The 17,944-nt window shown below is 36.6% G+C and overlaps 1 protein-coding gene across 4 annotated transcripts in view; it reads right to left on the reverse strand.

Annotated features, from left to right (window-relative positions):
- PEX10 (peroxin 10) overlaps window positions 1-17,944 on the reverse strand; it is a 219,455-nt gene that overhangs the window by 110,781 nt on the left and 90,730 nt on the right. For all 4 annotated transcript variants that reach the window (XM_089792310.1, XM_089792307.1, XM_089792309.1 and 1 more), the window contains 5 exons: window positions 9,763-9,857; window positions 9,402-9,621; window positions 9,035-9,104; window positions 8,506-8,584; window positions 102-235 (listed from right to left, as the gene is read on the reverse strand). In XM_089792310.1, the coding sequence (XP_089648436.1) occupies window positions 102-235; window positions 8,506-8,584; window positions 9,035-9,104; window positions 9,402-9,621; window positions 9,763-9,857 (598 nt within the window). The remainder of the gene's footprint in view (window positions 1-101; window positions 236-8,505; window positions 8,585-9,034; window positions 9,105-9,401; window positions 9,622-9,762; window positions 9,858-17,944) is intronic.

Here is a 17,944-nt window from a genome sequence, read left to right on the forward strand (position 1 = left end):
AAATCTCAAGCAACAAAATTACTTTTGAAAAAATAGAATAAAAGCAGCAAATAAGAAATCTATGCCACAACACTGTTTAGAGGTAGCAATAATGGTAAAACCTGCTCTTGTGAGTTCATTTCCCATTGAATGTGACTGCATGGCATTGGTAAGAGAATACAAACTGCTTTGGCGTAACCAGTCAACAGCAATTATGCAAAGCTGAATTAAGAGAAACATGCCCAAAATTTGATACCTTCATTAAAACATTTCGAAATATTATAAGTTATTATTAAACCAAAAAGACAGTTCACAGCAGGTGCAATCAACGTTTATCCTTTCACCATAACATACTAGTTTTCAGGCAACAACTACTGGAAACGAGATAAGTGTGCTGAGTTTTTGTTTTATTAACATACAACAGATTTCAAATAAGAGAAATTATATCCAAATACAGAATTCAGATATTAAATTATAAAGAGTAAGCCAGATCTTGCCTAAGATTAAAAAACTCATACAATGAAGTGATACAAATCTGCAATTATTTCTAAATTGTGCCAAAAATCTAGTAGACAGATAAAATGGCTGGATTGAGTTTACACTACAAAATACTAATAATTGCTTAAAACTACCATGGCATTTCAACTTTCACTAAAGATCTAATAACATAGCTCTGAACAACCACATCTTAAATAGTTTGGCAGGTATCTGCAGATCCGGAATTCCTGAAACTGCTGGCAAAATGGTCCGTGAACAGTTATTTTGTTCTTTCCATGTCACAAGGAAACAGCAAAATTGTATTTGAAGGAATAGAAGATTGTTTTCTCACAGGCATTCAAGTCCTTCAGTTTTAAAATATGTACTCCACTTCATCTATGGAGAGATCGATATCCTATTCTGAAATTCCCTTTGTTTTAATATCATTTCCTCAAGTCTGCAGTAAAATCTCTGCAAAGCATGATTAGAAATTTCTACACCATACAACTGGTCTTATAAATGGTGATGATTGTGATGTTATAGCTCTCCTTAGTCCTTCATTCTGATATTATGTATCTCGACTGGAGTGGAAACTATTTCATGAGATTTAGCAGCTCATTTTTTCAGTTACTATGGCACCCATTTCACTAGTATTCAGGCCTAAGCAAGAGGTAAGCACATGAAAATTTATAGAAAGTTTGCCAAAGAAAACCAGATCTTTTATTTCAGTTGCAAAGAGGATGGAGACATCGCACAAGAATGTAAGCATATAATTCTTTGTAATGTCCCCTTCTCTGCACTAGACCTATTGGCGCCTTGTTGGTCTATCTTTCCATCCGGATATGCTAACGGCATTTATCTTGAAGATGTCAGCCAGTCACAGCAGTTTATTTGCTTTCATTGGGGAAATATTTAAGTTGAGGAGCTTTTCTATAGTTATGTCACTTTATTTATAAAGTTACTTTATGACTTAAAGTCATTTTATTACAAAAGCAACTTAAGGGACTAAAAGACGAAAATGGCTTTTATCCTACATTGCCTATTTGTTTGTACTTCCCCTCATATTGAGGTTATAAAAGAAATGAGTTTCCTTGGGATTGACACCATGAAAATATGTTATTGTTCAAAATACAAAAGGTTGCTTAAATGTGACTGGTTGCTTTGAGGACGAAACCCATTAAGGCAGTGTGAGGAGTTGGACGTAGCCCCAGCCTCTCATTGGAGACTTGTTCATCTTCAAGAAGGACAGTTGCATTGTGAGAAGTCATTGCTATTTGGAATCCACCTCCAAGGATTAAGTTTATTAACAAGTAGTAACAGTTTATAAAATTTTGATAATAATCGGAGTTAGTATGATCGAACTTCAGAACAGGCCCAGCCGTAAATCAGTATAGCCATAAGGGTTCAACAACAGGGTCGCCATCAAATGAAATATACTGGACACTGGTGTGGTGTTCAGGATACCGGCTGTCTATCCTTCTCACAGCAAAGAGGAAGCTGAATGTAACAAATCGCATGGAAGGAAAGGGAGCTCGGTTGATGTGTTTGACACTCTCCTACTGTAGATAGCAGACCATAAACCACGAGTGTGATCAATAGCAGGTTGCAGGGACTTTGTGGGAGGCCACAGAGATTTTCGAGGCTTCTCAATCATTACATGAGTGCTGGAAACTACACCAGCAGTCCAATCCTCTAAGACAGTCAAGGGATTCTTCTATACGTGCACCTCCAGCAGTGGTTGCTTAGAAGACCAACCGCATCACTTCCATACCAGGTTCCCGTATCTAATTTGTATTTGCATCTCATTTACATTAGTAGTTATGCCTCTGGATTTAACTTCTAATATGATCATATGATATTTCCTAAGCCGTTACACATCCATTAGGCGATAGTAACATGGAGGAGTAAATTACATGTTTTAATGTATGTTGGTATGTTCTCTCTTTCCTAAAGTTATCAATCCGATTATTCATATTCTGCACATTACCATTGCCATATTTTGGAAAGGATATAAAAATTGAGTTTGGAACATTACATTCTTTGTAAGAGTCGCAGGCAAAGTAACCATTGCCAAGTAAGGTGCAACACAAAAACCACTAAGCAAACCATGTTCCAGAGAAAGGACCTGACGAAAAGAGACCACTTATCAAGAAGGAAGGTAACGAAAGGTCAAGACACACTTAATGGATGTAAGGAGTCACTTGATTCAACTATGTCTAAATCTGACAAATATTGCTCTTATTGCAAGGTCAGAGGCAATGGGATGGCCAGCATTGGAGAATCCATCCCAAACATCACCCAAAACATAATGAGGGCACAAATGAGTGCTCACCAAGAAAAGAAGACAAGCAAAGAAAAATACTAGAATCAAGAAAATGGCATCTCTCATAACAACTGTTACCAATATTGCATGGTAAGGTCTTGTTATTTAATTCATTGATAAAGCATTTACATGATCTGTAAAGTACAAAAGATAGATGGTTTCATTTATTTGGCAATATGAAAAGCATTCTAAGCATTTCCTAGTGTATCTAGTTATGCTCAAAATACTAATACCACTAGTAGAGAAAGCAATAAAGATTATTTACTCCTCATTAATGAACATGAAAAGCATGTCCAAGTGGAAGCCAAACAAGGCAAAGAAAAGGGAAAATGTATGAGGTGATTGATTAAGTTCAGCTTTCATAATAATTGCATCGATGATTGGTACTAGTATCCACATTTTTGCCTAGCTAGAAACAATAAGTAGAGTTGTATGAAGTTTCATAGCTTCTATCAAATTCAAAAGAACAGAAGAATGGGCAGCCACATGGATATTATTCTACATTCCATTGTGTTTCAAAGGAAGAGGTACAATCAAACAAACAATTTCAAATAGGAAATATTACACAAAAATTCAAACACAGTGACATTGTAGGCAACACATATCTTGAAAAATACTTTCAAGAAAAATCGCAGCCTTCAAATATCACACCAACTATACTCCCAGAAATAAAAGTCAAAATACAATCATAGGCTTGAGCATTCACAGGACCAACTACAAGTTTGTGGAAATACTGGTAGCATAACCCCTTGGAAGAATACAAGAAACAATACCTCCATCCCAAGCACAAAATACATAGAGAAATCCCAAAACACAAGACACTAGTGGGGAATAGAGAAATGGAACCCAAAATACTCCCTTCCATGATGATCAACTAGCTAAAAATAGAATGTAACTTTCGAGTAATTAAAGTTCTCATTAGCCACCAATGAAATTGAGATCTCCATTTTGGACCCATCATTTACATCAAAAGATGCTCATAATCTACCAATAAAATTGAGTTCTCGATTTTGGACCCATCAACTACATCATGCTTCTTTTTTACACATCATTAAATGGTATAAAGCATAGTTACACCACCTTGGGGGATCGGGAGACAAGGGAACAGGGGGACAAGTTTACGAGACAGGGGAATAAATGGGCCTTAATTTGGAGATGCCAAGGGGACATCGAGGAGGCAGTGACTAGGGACCATGGGGGTTGTATATACTATACATATGGTACTTAAAATGCTAGTTATGAAAATATGTGTTGCAATATAAGCTATAAAGAAGTAAAAGAGTAAATGCTTGTACATTGCATTGAATTGGAACATTGAACATTGAATATAAATAGTCAACACCGAGGCGTCCCCCCATCCTCGACGGAGGTGGTGGAATCTGCCAGTGCCACTAGGGACGGGGGAATGGAGTCCCCAAGTCCCTGATGCATCCTCGTCTCCAGGACGTTGAACAAGAATAGTCAACATTGTAATTTTCCTGTTACATCCCAATTTTGGCCCAATTTTCAATGTTCCTTTATAGTTGTTGAGGCTTCATGCAAAGTTGAGTAATTGGTTAAATTAGTTATTCGTTATGGTTTCATGTGAAAATGAAGTGTTGGTTATTCGTTATGATTTCATGGAAAATGGAATATTGGTCAATCGTTACAATGATATATGAATTGGAAATGGATCACTAATATGATCATATGCTATGATAATTTTGACTTGAAAATATGATGAGCAATAAGTTGTTACTAGGATAAATTTTCACTTGAAAGAACGCAATGAAAGGCGGAAGCATTGCCACAAAAGGAATTCGGCACAGAGGCACCACCTATCATTGGGCAAATAGTTATGAGTCCTAAGCAACCATGGCTAAGGGTAAATGGCTAGGCAAGCAAGAGTATGCTTTGGGATGACCATGAGCTAACTGAGTCAATATGTGCATATCTTTAAATCATAAAAGTATTCACTTGGGCAGAAACAAGCTAAGAACAATTGTAATATATGTAAACATAGTATGGGTATCATTATGATATACATAAAGAGTAAAATTATTATTTTCCACCTTATGTCAATGATTTAATTATTATTTCATCCTTATGACAACATCTTATAAAGCTATTATAGTTATTGTTTTTCCACCTTGGCAGTAGTTTTATTATTTTATTTTGGGCGGCCATATCTCTATTATATTTTCATTGGGCCTTATGATGATCAATGGCCAATTTAATAATATTGTCACATATGTGTTGATGGCTTTCGTTTGTAAATCCTCGCCACCATCACATTTCTTGCTCGTAACCAAGCATGCAACTGAGGAAAAAGAAGTTGATAATATGATAGTTGAAATTTAAGGCTGGGAAAAAGTTGTTGTTACACTTCCTTTTAAACATTCTTCTACATGTCAACTATTGGAATGGCGATGGTATCTTATGGCCCTTGCCAAGACTTTTCAGGACACTCTTGGTTTTTTCGAAATTCTCCTTGTCACAAAGACTCGTGAGACCCTCGTTTGTTCTCTTCCAAGCATCTTCGGTTATCAATGGTTGTTGGTGTTCAAAGAGGAGGTCAAGAGTTCTGGTGGAGTCAAGGGATCTAGTAGGGTTGCCTATTTGCTCAGGGATCGCCTCTTAAGTATTATTTCTACTATTCACTCTAACAGTTTCGCCAGATTCATGTGGATCCACATTGGTCAAGCGATGTCACATTACAGGGATATCTACATCACAGTATGCTATTTTTTGTCGGCATCCTCTTACTATGTAGTCTATAGCATAGAGGGGGGTTACCCTTATGAGGACCTTCTTAAATAAATTACAAAATTCTCGACCATGGGTGTCATCATCATTTTGGGTGACCTAAATGCAAAGACTAGAGACTTTCAAACCCCCCCTTCTATGATTGTGGGCTGATTTGGTTTCTATGGCTGAATCAGACTCATTCACCCTAGGATTGAAACATTTTTTGAGGGCAGTCAGGAACCCCTCACGAGGTATGGCCACGATCTACTACAGTTACACAAGTCCTCATACTTGGTGATCTTGAATGGGCTTTCCTACTTTCCATTGCGCCTACTACCAAGATGACTACAATTCGTCTTCTTTTCACCATTGCAACTCCGTTTGGATGGAAAGTCCATCAAATGGATGTTAAAAGTGTCTTCCTCAATGGTCGCTTGCAAGGAGTCTACATGACATAGCCTTCTAGCTTCAAGGTTGTTGACAAATAACACCAAGTACATAGACTCAAGAAAGCACTCTATGGACCCAATTATAACATAACCTTTGTTAACATTGTTATTGCGATGTCCCCAATGGGTTTTAATAGGAATTAGGGATTAATTACCAATATTAGATTACTAAAATAATATTATTATTATTATTATAAGATACATAATATTAAAATAACGTGATATATATATATATATATATATATTGGATGTATCTAAATATGTATAATAATATATCATTATTTAATATAATGATCTTAGGGTATGTTTAATAATGATATAGTTATAATTCATCGTAATATTTAAGATTACATAAAATTAATAATATAATATTATAATAGTCTTTACATAATTTATATAACTTATATAGTTAATATAATAATATAATATATAATCATTAAAAATAATATATAATTAATAAAATACGTTATTAATATAATTAATATTAATATGAAAGGACACATCTCTATGAATATACTCATATATATAATATATCAATGCATTGGAAAAGAGAGACAGAAAAAAAATAGGCAAAAAAGCATACGAGGGAAAATAAGGGAATGACCAGAAGGGGTCATTACAGTTATATATTTTGCTCACTTTTGGTATATATGAAAGGAACCGATTCTTATGTAATCAGTCAATCAGATTAATATAAATTGATCAGTAATTATTATTCTGTAATAATTATTAGATGAACTAGGTATGAAGCGTGTGTGTGTGTGTAGATAGATATATAGATATATAGTTCTCTAATGATTATTTGTTATGGATAATAATAATTTAGTAATCATTAAAGCTGATTAACATAGTTTATTACAAGATCAATTCAATCTGACTGAAGCTATAACATTAACAATATATATATATATATATATATATATAGACTTAATGATCTTGTGGAGATGTATGTGTATATATGGTTGGAAATGCAGATATGATGCTCAATGCAATATGTTGTGGATGCATATGCAGTAATAATTACATCTACATGGATGTATCTATGTATGATGTGGATGTCACATGTATGTAAGTATGCATGGTGATGGCATATCATGGATGGATGCACACATGTGGATGGCCATGTATGTGAGATGTGATGCATATCATGATGATGATTGCATGATGATGGCTGTAACCCATTCATGAAGCCATTGGTCCATCATGTAGCTCACATAGCACTGATGGTATATACGAGTGAGTATGCGGAGTTCACTTGTACATATCATCAGGGTATGTGTCTCAATGGCGGATGGATACCTTGGTAATTGCCAAATTCCATCGTTCATCAGATCCACTCTAAACGACTATGAAAAAATGCAAGAAGTACCGATATATACAAGACAAGGTATTTTTCTTTCCTTTCCCCTATTTGTATGTGTTCTTTTATTGCTTTCTGAAATAATGGGATATCGCACCTTCAATGCTAAGTGGATCTCCTCACAAGCTAAGCATAAGATTTTCCTACTCTGAGCTCTCATAGCACTCAAATTTATCCTGAATACTTCCCATAAGATCCACCCTTTTACTAAATTCTTAAGCAAATTTTGTGGAAGAGTCTACTGACATATTTGTTTCACAATACCTTTGCTCAATTTATTGTTGGGTTGAATTTGGCAAAGATTTGTCAAAAAGTTATCGTTTTAAACATGGTAAGGTCTTAAAAGAAAATTTTACACTATGTTATTGTTTTCAGGTGCTATCAATTTTTTGTTTAATGGCATTTTAGATCCTAAAGATTAAAAAACAGCAATACTTCTTCTATAAACTGCAGCACAAATCTCTCCAACAATGTACTTTGTCATAGGGGTCTGACGTTCAACATTGTAGGCTCTTCCCAAGGAAGAGCAAGGAGATATCATCATCTTCCAGTAGGCAAGAAGCATCTACACCTGATCTCAATTGAAGGATTTGCGTTCAAGTTATAAGACAGAGTTGAAGAAAAACAACCCTTGTTCAAAGAAGAATTGACAGTTGACGAAGTATCTCCATAAACTCCTTGAGAAATAAACCCTCATCACTCTGCCTTTGATTCAGAAGCATCTTTGAGCTCTCAATAGGATATTAATAAGCTCACCAAGGATCCTGATGATGAAGAATTAGCTGGGTGATCAGTGGTCCAAAAGAAGAAATGTCCTCCAATCATGAAATATTCAGTGTAAAATGACTCCAAGGTCCCCTGATAGAAGAGGATAATTAATTTAAAAGGTTTTCTAGAGATTGAAGTTCCATGTTGAGATAAAATTTTGCGTTTCAAGCGTTTTCAATTTTGTATAAGAGGGTGAATCATGGATCTGTTTTCTCTCGACAAATTGTAATTTAAATGATATGGCTTAAGGCACAAAAAGATTCACTGAATTTTATGTCAACAAATTGAGGATTTTGAGCTTCAATTTAGGAAATTAATGTAATATAGAACCAATTCAACATTAACTTTAAGTTTTAACATACAAAACAGAAAAATTCAGATCCATGATTTCTATAGAGAAGCATTTGAGGATTATGAAATACCTAGGTTTCTGAGGCAATGGCCTTCCAATGAATACATAACGGATCCCTGCTGCACGTTTTGCTATATGATAGTAAAGACCTGTAGAATTTAGAACTTTTTTTAATTAAAAATAGCACTGCAAATCAAATTTATTTTGTACAGAAAACTATAAAAGATCAACCTTACATTAAAAAAGTCCTGCTCAATTCTATCCACTTGAAATATACTCATTGTTTAAGACCTTAAATCCATAATGCAATGTTAGTCCTCAAATATTTCAATTTTTTTCTCAAAAACTAGAAGAAGAAAAATCCATATGGCTGAAGTTTTTAAGTAGACACTCCAAGATATATGTACTCTTATAAGGTTAGATAAGCTGCATAAGATTTATTGAATAAATAAACAAAGCATTAGTAACTAATACATACAGCTAATACTATTCAATTTCTTTCAATGAAATTATCCTAGGCACATTTCTGCAGTTCGCTAATATACATGTTCACGTCTGACATCATCTGCTTTTGGAGATAATGGAACAATGAAAAATACCCTCAAAATAAAACAGCATTAAGTTTGTGCGGATAACTAGCTGTGAAGCCTCCCGTACAGATGGTAGAATCTGTTAGCAATACAGAGAATAAAGACACATTAAGAATACTTTACAAAGACTTGTAATATTCAAGATGTTCAATATATTTTGTTTATAGATATTAAAGTGGATATCTCAGATCATGTAACACACAAATAACCTGGCTCCTCAACCAATCAAGTAGTAAATTGTTACTCTAGTAAAACCTTCAAACAAAATTATGACAGAAAAGTGCAGTTTTTCTAAATAAATTAAACCAAAAATGTTCACCTAAGATGGGTATGCAAAGGTCAAAACCAGAATTTCTCAGTATTTAAAAGAACATACCAAAGGCCATTTTTGAACCGCAGCTATCCACATTTTCTTAACTCTTTCTTTCCATCTTGAGCATCTTATGGAAGCAGATTCTCTATCTGCAGATGAGGACAATAAGTCACTCGAATGTTCAGAAACACTTTCTGTTACACCACTTCCAACTCCAAATCTAGCATGTGACTGATCAGGATCTTCATTGGCCAGCAGAATGCCATGTGTAGCCACCCTAGCACTGTAATGCTACATAATTAGTTTAGTGATCCCGAAGCTTACCAAAAATAAGCATGACAAACAGAAAAAGATTAGACTAGCTAATAATTTATCAAATGTCTGTAACCTATAAAAGGAAAATATAAAAGACATGATGCATCACCTACGCCTTTCGGCAAGATACGGAAGAGCTGACTGAAAGAAAATAAACAGAATCCGCCTTGCTGGTGTTGGAGGAACTCCAGATGAACTTGTAACCTATACAATGTAGTCAAACCACCTATATCTCAAATATGGCACTAACCATATCTTACGTATTGATTTCAAATTCAATCCTGCTTGAACAAAGACTACAAATGAGTTGCTAAACCATATTTAACATTTAAGACATCTAAATTATGAATAAAAGTAGACCCTTATTTTAAACATTTATTTACTGAAGACATTCTCATAATTCAAAATACAATTTCCAAATTGAATGTAATGTCCTCTTATTAAAATAGGATTTAGTAATAAGTATTACATAATTATGATGAAAACATCAAAAAACAAAAAAAATAGTCACAATGCTCCCATCTTGTAATTTCCGGCCAAGGAACCGTTGGAATCAAGCGTTAAATATGCACTTAACAATTTTTATTGAAAGATAAGATAGAAAGTTACCAAATGCAGTGCATCACATAACCAAAGCATAAGCAAAACATAACATCCTAAAGATAAGATAACAAACATTACATGTCCGGACACAAGCAGAAGACTTAACAATTCTTCCAAAGGTTCCAAGACAAACAATAAGATACTCGAAACAGAGTCCACACGTTCCCAAGAACACCTTTCCAAGATCCGGGCAACGTACACAAAATACAAGAGGCTAAGCTGGCAAGCAATCACGACTATCCATAGCGAGATGCATACAATTTCAATTCCAACAAATATTGTTCTCTTTATGCCTAAAAGAATGATTCCTAATATGGTTAATCATACAATTTCATTTACCTTATCATCCATAAAACAAAGCATTATGTCCACAATCAACCATAACCAAGCATCCATAAGGTCCAGATGGCAATAAGAGACCCTCAAGAATCCAACATGGAAGCTCTTGAAAGCTACCCATTACTCAAACTAATAGAAAAACAGCAATGGGTGGAGATGCCAGTGATCAAGCACAGATGCAGATTGGAAAACGCAAACATTGATCTACAACTGGTGAATTTTTGAACAAAAAGACCCAGTCCAGTGAGAATGAAGACATTGGTCCTCAATCAAAGATCTTGGTCTGCGCAAACATTGATTGGAAAACAAATGGGTTTTCAGAGACAATTAGTCTTAGACCCCGGTGGAACCCTAAATTCTGTAAAAAATTAGGGATCCATTTTAGTTGAATTGCCAATGGCATATCAGGTTGCAGTCAAGACTACTTATGAAGAGAGTTATTTAGAGTATATCTTGCAATGAGTAAACAAAGGGTAGGATACATGCAGCAGATAAGGAACATACAGTCAGCAATCCATGGACATATCAAATACAAATTTGAAAGCTCTTCTGTAGTCTCTGACATTCAATTGCCCTCCTTTCTAGAATGTGCTAGTACAAACATACAATGATTATCACATGACATTTTGTGTTCAATAGCTACTATTGACACATTTAGTTTTTCCTTAAATAACTATGTGACTAGAAACTCCAGGGCCTGTTCCAGTTCTGGGTTGATTTTCAAATCTGTATTGACACTTGCCAATTCAGGGAATATTTACAATAAAACGAGCAACTTTAACTCATGTCAGTGATTTAACAAAATATGCAGACCATGTACATTCAGAAGTGATCATGATGAAAGTTGTTTCTCAGATGATCTCAGACCTTCAAAGGATCAAATCAAATACCACTCAATGCAAAAAAAAAAATCTGACGAAGACACATATTCCCTTAATACCAGTGACTCTTAATTCATTAGGTTGCTATCTTACAAATCGATGACATCTACAGCAATAACTGGAAATGCATAATCATAGGAAAGCTATGCATTTAATTCAAGGAAATGAGAGAAAATTGTATACTCCAGAGGTGCGGCAAGTAAGTCTGATAAAAAATATATATATAAAATGAAGACTCTTATCAGACTCCATGCCTTATGGAGACATTAGAAATCAAGAGCTATATGGAGGATATGATGAAGACTCCGCACATGAAAGCCGGTATGAAGGAGATCTGCATTAGACAGCGACAATATCAAATCAGATATGATGCCCAATAATGACAGAAAGCATTCTTAAAAGGAGACTGCAAGTATGAATATGATGGAAATCAAAATCACCCAGCTGTATGGCTAAATCTAGAAGCAATTTTTTGGAAGCGGTAGTTCCCATTCAATAGGTTACTGTCTGAAATCCTCCAGAAGAATCTATGCACGAAACGGACATACTCCTGTGCCAAGAATGCAAATTGGAATACCGTGATACATCATTTATAACCTATTAAAAATGATAATCACCAGGCAAGTACATATGTCTGAAGATGTTTTGTGTTCTTTTGCAGGTCTGGAGAATGTATGCTGAAGAAGAAGAAGTTCAACCTAGGCATCAAGCCGGTAAGGATGAGCAAAGATAGATATATTCACAATTAATTGATCACAGGAGCACACATAGCCTCCAGAAGATTGTTCATTATAAAGAGATACGGCAATGAAACAAATATTTGCATCCATGGTGTCGCGTGGAAGCTTACTTAATTCAAGATTGTTTGGCCCATTCCATGTATTTAGCAAGGCATGTATATGTCTTTGGTAGTTTTGAGTTACATTATGATTTATTAAAACAACTAAATCCACAGTTTTATTACCAAACAGTTGTAATTAGGTATCATGAAGGGGTATGCCTATCCGATTACAACTTTTCATTGTTCATAAATATAGGAGATGTAAAACAAAGAGACATATTCATATATTCCTACAAATTTTTACAAACCCAAGTTATATATATGCTCTATGATATATTTTATTCTTTCATTGGTAAAAAAATGATTTTTTGAAACTAAGCTCATGAATTCAGATTATTGAGTAAATATATTTATGCAATTCTGGAGTCCAACTGCATTGGATGGATCATCCGTAAGGAGTGTCTCCAGTGCAATTTTATTTCCGGCATGATCAGTAAGAAATACTTATTTTGTTTGCATGATGCTTTAGAGTTAAGATATTATATAGTTTCATCCTTTATAATTATTATTTTAATTTTATAAATAATTTATATGATAGATAAGTGGACGGGATCAATTATAGCATTTTAAAATTGAACATCATAGACATTGAGAAATATTAAATTGTTTCCGAATCTATGTTTGGTTTGTCTTCGAACCACAGGAGTTAAAATACATTCTAGACTATTTCAAAATTGCGTCCATATATTTGATATGTTGCATCTTTATTACTAAATTGTTTATAATTGATGTGCATAGAATTTTATAAAGTTGTACATTTCAAACTTATAATATTGACTCTATCGTCCTTCTGCACTGGTCTTTATATTTTTCATAATTCATAATCCATAAGCTGGTAATTATTTCATATCTTCCCTTTGAAGAATTAATATATTCATTTGTTGCATTAATCTATAATTATTCTTTATTTAAAACATTATCACATTTATACAATCATTTACTTTTATTCTTAACTTGTAATTTGCAAATTCGAAGTTTTCTATAATTCATGCCATTTGGAAAACTTTTGTTGTATTCGTGTTCTAACCAATCTGCTTTAAGCATCTTGGATCTAAGTGTTTTGTCCAAGATCAAGTACACCCACCTTGGTTTTGCAGAGCCAGCAACACATGGGATTTGAATCAAATCGATCAATCCGGTCAAGTTGGCCTTAACCAGTTGGTTATCCCGCCATCAAGCAAGCAAGGTTCGTAGGATTCCAATCTGTAGTTTTGGGAACCCACAGACCCGAGAGGCAAATGCATTGGTGAACATAAGTCAGCGCCAATTGGTGAACTTGAATTGTTTTTGACTAAGTGACAAATCCAATCCCAAGCCAACACCAACCTATGCCTAAAACAAGTCTAGCTCCACATTGGGGAGTATTGGATACATGTATATCAGGGTTGTTATCACTCGATTCCATCAATAATACACAAATGAGCATAGTGTAAACTAGGCTATGATCGAGAACATCATGAGCATATATCAATACATGCATATATACCAATGTCATCAAATGAGGTGAACTCTCAAGCTCAAGGCCTTGCAACTAGAGGAAGTTTATCTCTGTACACCAATCTCCAAGAATGGTATAGCTAGCAACGAGTTACAACCCCATAGTACCTGCAAGCCCACCTCACCATGCTCATAGAGATAGTAACCTGACCACAAACACAATGCATGCACACAAGCAAGGAAAGGCTCATATATGCCAATCAAATGCATAATCTCAAAAGACATCAAAGGGTGTAATGTTCCCATTATAAAATAAATAATAAATCAAACTTTTGTAATGGGCCAATTGATTTAATATATCTCGGTCCCATTTTATTTATATTTCTATAGTTTGTGTTGCCGTCAACTATCTTTATACACACTCGGAAAGTTTTCCGACAGGTATTTCAGCACGGTTTGTTGATTGTAGTAGGCATGCTTTTGAATATATTTCTTTGTACTGCGAACTCCTATTTAGGGTTCTCTGTTGTTTGTCATTTCAGAAGTGAAAGATCTTCCCTATTTGGCTTATTGCAATTTCGGTGAGATTCAACCCTCACCCTATTCCATCGGTGTTCATCTCTGTCTGTATCTAGCAAATTAACGACTTAATTGTATGTGGAAATATCAGTACCAATAGGTGAATCTCAGCTATGCGTTTGCAATTTGTGTATGTCACATTCTGCATTTTTTCAAGTGATACCATCGAGATTGCTTTGCACCATACACCTAGCATCCAGACAACATTGGGCATACTTAGGCACTCCCGTACGGCCCCTTCATCATACCGTACAGATTCCTTTTGATACCCCACTGCATACATTCCACACTCCAACTTTCCGTACGACTCTCCATTCTCTACTCACTGTACAAGCTCCCTAATCACCGTACGGCCATCCATAATCATTTCCCATACGGGTTTCATACCTCCCTGTACGGACTCCTTCCCGTACACTCCTCTGTCAACATCACCCTTTCACCATACACACCTCGGTTTGACACTCTACTGTATGGTAGTATCTGTAGGCCCAGTAACGGCTTCTATTCCCACACCGTACAACCCCCATTCTAAGCATTTGTAGGCCATTGTTTGCAGATAGAATTCAATATGTGGGAACATTACAATCGAGGAATATCACAGTGGTATCAGAGCGCTTCGATCCTGCCAACCTGTGGATAGTGAATGAGAGTTTATAGCAGGAAGAGAAGGACACATTTCGTTGATCAAATGGCTGACGAACAGGAACCAACCACTGCCAAACTTGTGGCTCTTCTGAGGGAACTTGCCAAGAATCAAGCACAAATCACTGATACGCAACGACTCATGGAAGAAACTCTCAAGAAATTGGCAAAGAACAAAATATCTGGTGAACAAAATGGTCACAGCGTGGACTCAGTGTTGGGTAAATCAAACCCTCAACCAGCACGCTCTCGACCTTCCATGCCAACTTTTCCACCACAGGCGGAGGCACAACACAGAGGGAGACAACCAACTTTCGAAGAGATAAGAAAAGACTGGAAGAATGCAAACATTGAAGAAGACATATCCTATAAAGATACGCAGATCTAAGAATGAGATATTCGAGAAGCGGAAACAGAGGATACTTTAACGATGACCTTAGAAGGATGTTGAGTAAGGTAAATTTGTCTTCATCTGACGGATCCGGGTCCATATCTATGCAAGCGTAGGTAATGAAAGCCGATACCTACTTCCAGCTGAATCCTATGCCAGAGGAAGAAGCAATCAAATTCGCTGCGCTGCACTTGGAGAAAGTTGCGCATGAATGGTGGCACCACGGCACCATCACATTAGGGCATGATCAAATAAATACTTACGTAGAATTCACGAAGAGATTGATAGAACGATTTGATGGTAAAGATCCGGAGCTCAACTTCAAAGATTGGCACAAGTAAGACAAACTGGATCGGTCGATCAGTTCATTGCAAAATTTCAAAAACTCTCTGTTTTGGTCACAATCATTTCCAAAAGGAGACGGGTAGTGTCTTCATGGATGGACTATTAGAACCTCTGAAAGGTTGGGTAAAGGGGTTCAATCTTGCCACCCTATCAGAAGCAATCAATAAAGCATGGAGTATGGCATCGTCTTCGGCATCATCCTCTCAAAGTTACTCACATTTGAAACCGCCGACTTTTCCGAAGGACAAACCTCCACCCAAGAAGCCATCGTTGGATGAAGCTACCAGACAACAACTTGGAAGGAAGAAATTGTGTTTCAATTGCAAGGGACCTTGGGAGCTTGGCCACAGATGCCTCGGAAAGGGGAAGATCCATTACATTGAGGTCATGTCCAATGATGAGGACGAACAGGAAGAAATGCCAACCGAAGATAACCAACCCCACCATGACACCAACATCAGTTTGAACCATACGGAGAGAATTGCCGCTTTGGTACAGCACGGAGGAGCCATTGCATTGGCTAGTAGCCCAAGGTGCATAGTTTTTAGTGTATGAGGTACCCTTTAAGGACAAAGGGTTACAATGATGTTGGATAGCGGTGCTACTCTAAATTTCATCAACTCATCCTTGGTAAGACAAAGAAGTCTCGCTATGAAGGCACATGCAAGCTTTTAGGTCAAGGTAGCCAGAGGGACTTTCCTGCCCTGCACGCACCTTGTTCCTCAACTGAGTATCACAATGGCGAATCACACGGTGATTGAGGACTTCTTCATAGTGGACCTAGCTGACATGGAAGTTATTCTTAGCATACAGTGGATGGAGACCCTTGATGAATACACCCAGAGTTTCAAACAGATGGACTTCACTTTTGTAGCTGACAAAAAGAAGGCTGTCCTTCGAGGAATGGCAAATGAAAGTCCGAAGGAAGTTTCTGCGCATCAGATGGAGACAATCTTTCGGCACGATGATGTTGCATGGGTTGCGCACTGTTTTATCTCGACAGAACCTATAAAGGGGCGTCGAACACCTCCACGGCATGATGAACTTCAGGATATTTTAAGTAGACATGATAAAGTTTTCATGGATATTCCTCCTAGCATACCACCTCATCAAGGGTTTGAACACACTATCAAGTTGGAATCAGGAGCAAAGCCAGTCATAACCACACTGTACCACCACCCCAAGAAATTCAAAGATGAGATCGAAAGGATGATTCAGGAAATGTTAGAGAAAGGATGGATCCGTCCCGATTCTAGCCCATTCACATCATCAGTGGTGTTGGTCAAAAAGAAGGATGGAACGATGCGCATGTGCGTGGACTACCAAACATTGAAAAAAAAAACAATAAAGAATAGATATCCCATTCCCAGGATAGATGAGCTACTGGATGAACTGCATGGTGCGGTCTTTTTTTCAAAAATAGATCTCTGTTCCGGATACCATCAGATCCGCATGAGAGAAGAAGATGTGGAGAAAATGGCTTTCCATTGTCTCTATGGACATTATGAGTTTTTGGTCATGCCGCTCGGATTGACCAATGCACCTGCTACATTTCAATCGTGCATGAACCGCATCTTCAACAAACAATTGCATAAGTATTTATTGGTATTCTTTGATGATCTTATTTATAGCAGGTCATGGGAGGAGCACCTGAAGCATCTGAATGAAGTTCTAAATATCATAGAGGAACAGTCCTTGTTCGCCAAGCAGTCCAAATGTGAATTTGGTATAACAGAAATATTGTACTTGGGGCATGTCGTCAGTAAATACGAAGTTCAAGTGCATCACGAGAAGATTCAAGCTATCCTCAACTGACCTCCCCCAAAATCACTCACAGATTTGCAAGGATTCTTCAGATTGTGCAGTTACTACAGGAGGTTCATTAAAGGATTCTCTCAACTCAACGCACCTTTAACAAATTTGATGAAGAAGGGGTCATTCCAGTGGAACGAAAAGGCACAAATCACCTCTGATAAGCTGAAAGAAGCCATGAGCACTTGTCCCGTGTTGGCACTACCTGACTTCACTCGACCATTCATTTTGGAGTGTGATGCATCCGAGGAAGGCATTGGAGCAGTACTGATGCAAGATAGACATCCCATCGCTTATGAAAGCAGGAAGCTTACACCAGCAAAATGCCTATATTCCATCTACGACAAAGAAATGTTAGCCATTACACATGCACTAACCAACTTTCGGCAGTATCTAGTAGGTGCCAAGTTTGTCGTCCGTA

Source organism: Cupressus sempervirens, chromosome 7, assembly GCF_028749045.1.
Source record: "Cupressus sempervirens isolate cs-2001-9-10 chromosome 7, ASM2874904v1, whole genome shotgun sequence".
In the NCBI taxonomy this organism is placed as follows: domain Eukaryota; kingdom Viridiplantae; phylum Streptophyta; class Pinopsida; order Cupressales; family Cupressaceae; genus Cupressus; species Cupressus sempervirens.